General features: G+C 36.2%; 1 protein-coding gene across 1 annotated transcript; it reads right to left on the reverse strand.

The window, feature by feature from the left end:
• Positions 1-2,749: 2,749 nt before the first annotated feature.
• On the reverse strand, positions 2,750-3,736 carry LOC113344036. The gene has a single exon (XM_026588107.1). The coding sequence runs from the start codon at positions 3,734-3,736 to the stop codon at positions 2,750-2,752; it is 987 nt and encodes a 328-aa protein (XP_026443892.1).
• Positions 3,737-5,150: the final 1,414 nt, after the last annotated feature.

The following is a 5,150-nucleotide window of genomic DNA, read 5'->3' on the forward strand; positions in this document are numbered from 1 at the left end:
AAAAAAGAAAAAGAAGCACAAGCAAAATACAGACCATCCCAAACAGACTTAAGCCAAGTAAGCAATTAATGAGACTCAAAAAAAGAATTGTGCCAGTTCTCCATGACATCAGTGGAAGACAAATGCTCAACTCTTTGATAACTGAGGACCAAGAGTAGAGACAGTAAATATCTTTATTTGTCACAACCACTTCATTGAAGACTCTGTCAGTAAAAACTCTTGCATTGCGTTTATTCCAGATGCACCATAGAACTGCTGCAGGGATTAAATTCCAAACATACGTCAAAGCAGCCGAAGATTGCTTCAAATTCCAGGAGTGCACAGCATCTGCAGGCTGCTCAGGCATAGCAAAAAACCAATTCAATTTCTCCAGAAATTTACTCCAGATTTTTTTTGCAAAGGTGCAGTGCAGTAAAACATGGGAAGCTGTTTCAGGTTCATTGCAAAAGAGACATTCAGCTAGAACATCCATTCTTTTTCTTCTTAAGGAGTCTCTTGTAGGTAATCTTCCATGTGCAATTGTCCACAAGAAAAAACCAATTTTTGGTGGATACTTCTGCTTCTAGATAAAGGAGAAAACTGCTTTCTTTGTTGTGTCTGCATCAATCACATTCAGAAAATCATACAAAGATTTGACAGAGAAAACCTTACTTGCACAGAGATTCCATTGCATTTCATCCTCAAGATCAGGAGTGAAAGTAAAAGAAGCCAAATCAGAGAGAAGAATAGCATGTTCCATTGCAGCAGCACCAAACAATCTTCTTGGAGATCTTAAATTCCAGACAACACCACTTTCTTCAGTTACACCTATATCAACCACTTTGAGATTCTTAGATCTAGAGACACTATAGAGATGAGGATAAAAATCTCTAATGGGAGTGTCATATAGCCAATTGTCTTCTCAAAATCTAACTAAAGTACCAGATTGTACTTTAAATCTCACATGCTTAATAAAGAAAGAGTTATGATTCATGATAGCCCTCCAAACTGAACTGCCATAAGAACAATTAGGTACCTTTTCCATCTATTGAACATCCCCAACACCATATTTTTCAGCTACAATTTTCCTCCACATAGCATCTTCTTCTTTAGCAAACCTCCAAGACCATTTACAAAGTAATGCTTGATTCATTTATTTTAAGTTTTTCACTCCAAGTCCGTCATGTTTCTTCTTTTTACAAATAGCAGGCCATTTCACAAGGTGGATTTTTCTTCTTCCCACATTATCATGCCACAAAAAATTCCTCATAATTGTTTCAAGCTTCTTACAAACAGAACTGGGCATTTCAAACAAGCTCATATAATAAACAGGCAGGCTAGCTAAGACATTGTTGATAAGTGTGAGCTTACCTGCTCTTTTGAGAAGCTTTTTTTTCCAACCTGCAAGTTTTGCAATGAATTTATCCACTATCCTGTATCATTTAGCTACACCTCTACACTTATCACCAAGTGGAAGACCTAAATAAATAGTTGGCAGCATACCAGAATAACAACCCAAAATGTCACAGAATTGAGATAAGTCTCCATTAAAACCAACTCCAAAAATTTGACTCTTCGAAAAATTTATTTTCAGACCAGTTAACAGCTCAAAGGAGAGAAGAATTAGTCTGAGGTTTTTCACTTGTTCAATATCAGCATCAAGAAAAATCAAAGTGTCATCAGCAAATTGCAAATGACTTATAAACATACCTTCATTACTGACTTGAAAACCATAAATTAGACCTTGTAACTGAGCTTGCTTTAGCATGTAAGAGAGAGCTTCACCCACCAAAAGGAATAAAAATGGAGACAAGGGATTACCTTGTCTGATACCCTTTTTACTTGTGAAAAAACCAGAGGCACTACCATTCACCAAAACAGAAAACTTCACCAGTTCAACACAACATTTGACCCAATTCCTCCATTTGTCATCATAACCCATTAGTTTTAAGATTTCATCTATAAAACTCCAATTAACATGGTCAAAAGCCTTTTCAAAATCCACCTTGCCTAACAAACCAGGTTTTGCACTTCTTGTTCTAGAATCAATAAACTCATTGGCAATTAGAACTCCATATAAAATTTGCCTTTTCTTAATGAAAGTTGTCTGGTGTTGAGAAATAACTGAGGGGAGACTTACTTTGAACCTTTCTACCAACATCTTTGAGAGTATCTTATAGGCTCCATGCACCAGACTAATTGGCCTGAGATCTTTAACTTCTTCAATAGTATCCTTCTTAGGAATAAGAGCTATAACGGTATTCTTGAGTCTCCAATCAAGAAAACTTCTTTCTTGTAAATCTTGCAAAACTTTCATAAAATCTTCTTTTAAGATGTCCCAAAAAAATAAGTAAAAACTCACAGGAAAGCCATCTGGACCTGGAGCTTTGTTTTGACCCAAAGATTTATTGCTAGCAAGCATTCCTCTTCATCAAAGTCTCTTTCCAACCAACTGCTCATTTCATTAGAAATAGTGTTAAACTGCATACCTTCCATATTGATTTGTCTGTTGCTATTGGTTTGAAAGATTTGTTGAAAATAATCTACAATGCCATGTTTAATTTCTTCTTCATTAGAAGTTAGAACACCATTAACTTTGATGGATCCAATAAAACTTCTTCTTCTATTGTCATTTGCCAATCTGTGAAAATACTTTGTATTGTTCTCATTGTTCTTAATATCAGTTACTCTAGCTCTGCGTCTTCCACTTCTCAGCTTTCACCAAAGTAAGTCTGCACCATTCTTGTCTTGCAGCTACTCTCCCATCCCATTAAGCACTTGTAAGACCATTCTGCAAATTTTCTTCAATGTCCAAGTTGGTGAAGATTTTCTCCAAATCCTCCAGCTTTCTTTCTAATTCTCCATACTCTTGCTTGCTCCACTCTCTTAGCTTAGGCTTTAACATCTGAATTTTTTTGCAAGATACAAATCCAGGATTTCCTGCAACAGAAAAAGACTCCCACCAATTCTTAATTAGTGAAAAAAAATCATGATGAGAAAACCAAAATAACTCACAGCAGAAAGGAGGTGGACCACGCTTCAAACCATCACAAATCAGGGCTATAGGGCTATGATCAGAGACAGGATGAGGAAGAGCTTGTTGAATTACATTTGGAAACTCCAACTCCCATGATAAAGAAATTAACAACCTGTCAATTCGGATTTTAACACTTTGAACTTGATTGTTTGTCCATGTATAAGTTGCTCCAATCAAAGGTAAATCGATAAGATGATGCTTAGGAATGAATCTGTTAAATCTCTCCATTCCATCAGTGTAATCACTTCCCATATATCTTTCATGACAAAATCTGATTTCATTAAAATCCCCTCTAATCACCCATGGGTATTGCCAGAAACTTCTTACTTCTTTTATTTCTCTCCAAAAAAGCTTCACATCTTCAGTGTAGGAAGCACAGGGCGCGTAAATGCCAGTAAACATCCATTGAAAAGATGAAGAAATTGTTTTACACAACAAAGTAATAGAAAAGGGACCCATGAGAAAGTCAGTAACTTCAATTTTGGAAGAATCCCAAAAGAATAAAATACCACCTGAGCTTCCTTGAGATGGAGAATCAATCCATTTCACATGTTTATTTCCCCAGCAATGCCAAGCAATTAAATCTGTGCAAAGCTGTAATTTTGTTTCTTGAAGAAGTAAAATAGATGGCTTCCAATCCCTGACCTTCTTCTTTACAATATCCCTTCTGTTCAAGTCATTCAAACCACGAATATTCCAACAAACTATTTTCAAATCCATTGAACTATAAAACACCAGAAATTAACCAAAGTCGAAAAGAGAAATTATGAACTTTTGCCTTTAGTATGGTCCTTATCATAATTTCTGAGATGTGCTCTAATGATATCCATCATTGCATCATCTATTTCCTCTTTTGAGCCTTCATAATTTAAACCCATCAAAGGTCCCAAAGCAACCATCTGAGAAAGAATGCTCTCAAATTGAGTTCTTAAATTGGGACATACCTTATGTCGCATAGTGCTCCATTTTTCAGTCGATTGATGAAGAAGAAGAAACTTCTCTGCATTTTGAATTGGTTCAACCACCGAAATTGGAATTGCTTCCTCTGCAAATTCTGCATCTAACTTTTGAAGAAATGGGATTGAAACAGCATTCTCGAGATAGTCATTTACCTCATCCTCATTTCAAAAAGTTAATAAGCCGACCGTTGAAGAATTCAAATTTAAATCTTTTTCTGAGTTATCCATAGAAGCCGAAACCGAACCCGATTTGTCCTTAGAATCCGAACCCGAAACCGAGTCTGAATTAAACTTAGGTGCCGGACCCGAACCCGTATATGTGGAAGTGGAGGTAAAATTCGAATTTAAATTTGAATTCAAAATTGTTTCCAAAGAAGTATTCTTTCCTTTTTCTATTTGCGAAAATCTCTTGAATAATTCTCTACGCCTAGAATCCAGCGGACGCAATACTGGCTGAGATATGTTCGGCCAATCCAAGTTAACTGAAATATTCAACGGAGTATTTTCAGGCTGAATCACCGGGATTAAAGCTGATTCTTGACTTAATCTTGGAATTCTGAATTTTTGAAATCTGTGTTCTGGGACGCCATTGATTAGCTTCAAAGATGTAGTCTTAACAGGGAAAGACATACCATTAAAATGAAATAGAAATGATGATGACGACTGAGCGTATTCCTTAACTTTGAGACGAATACCAGAAGCATCTTCCCAGTTTATTGGAGAAGAATGAACTTCTAACAATCCCCCAAATTTTTTTCCGATCACACTGTAAAATTTATCTCCCCAAAAATGGAAAGGAACTCCTTGAACTTCAATCCAAACACCATGACAAGAACTATCAGTTATTGAAACTGAATTTGCAGTAGCCCACCATGGTAAAATCCTTATTGATGTTCCATTAAGATCCCAAAACCCCTTTCTAACCAAAATTCTTTATCCTGAGCAGATACAAAGAAAAAAGCTTTCTTGTTTTCAAAAGGACAAAGATCAAAAACATTCTTAAAATCAAACCTGCTAGCAATTGCCTAACCAATTTGAGACCACGAGTGTTTCGAGTCTGAGACCTCAACAATTAGCGCAAGATCCCAATTCGCCTTTGGCAACTCTAAAATTGAGTTTTCAATGATAGCTGAAGTTTGAGAATCATTGCAGACAATAGTAGTATCCACACTGAT

The sequence above is a fragment of the Papaver somniferum genome, unplaced genomic scaffold, assembly GCF_003573695.1.
Source record: "Papaver somniferum cultivar HN1 unplaced genomic scaffold, ASM357369v1 unplaced-scaffold_70, whole genome shotgun sequence".
NCBI lineage: Eukaryota > Viridiplantae > Streptophyta > Magnoliopsida > Ranunculales > Papaveraceae > Papaver > Papaver somniferum.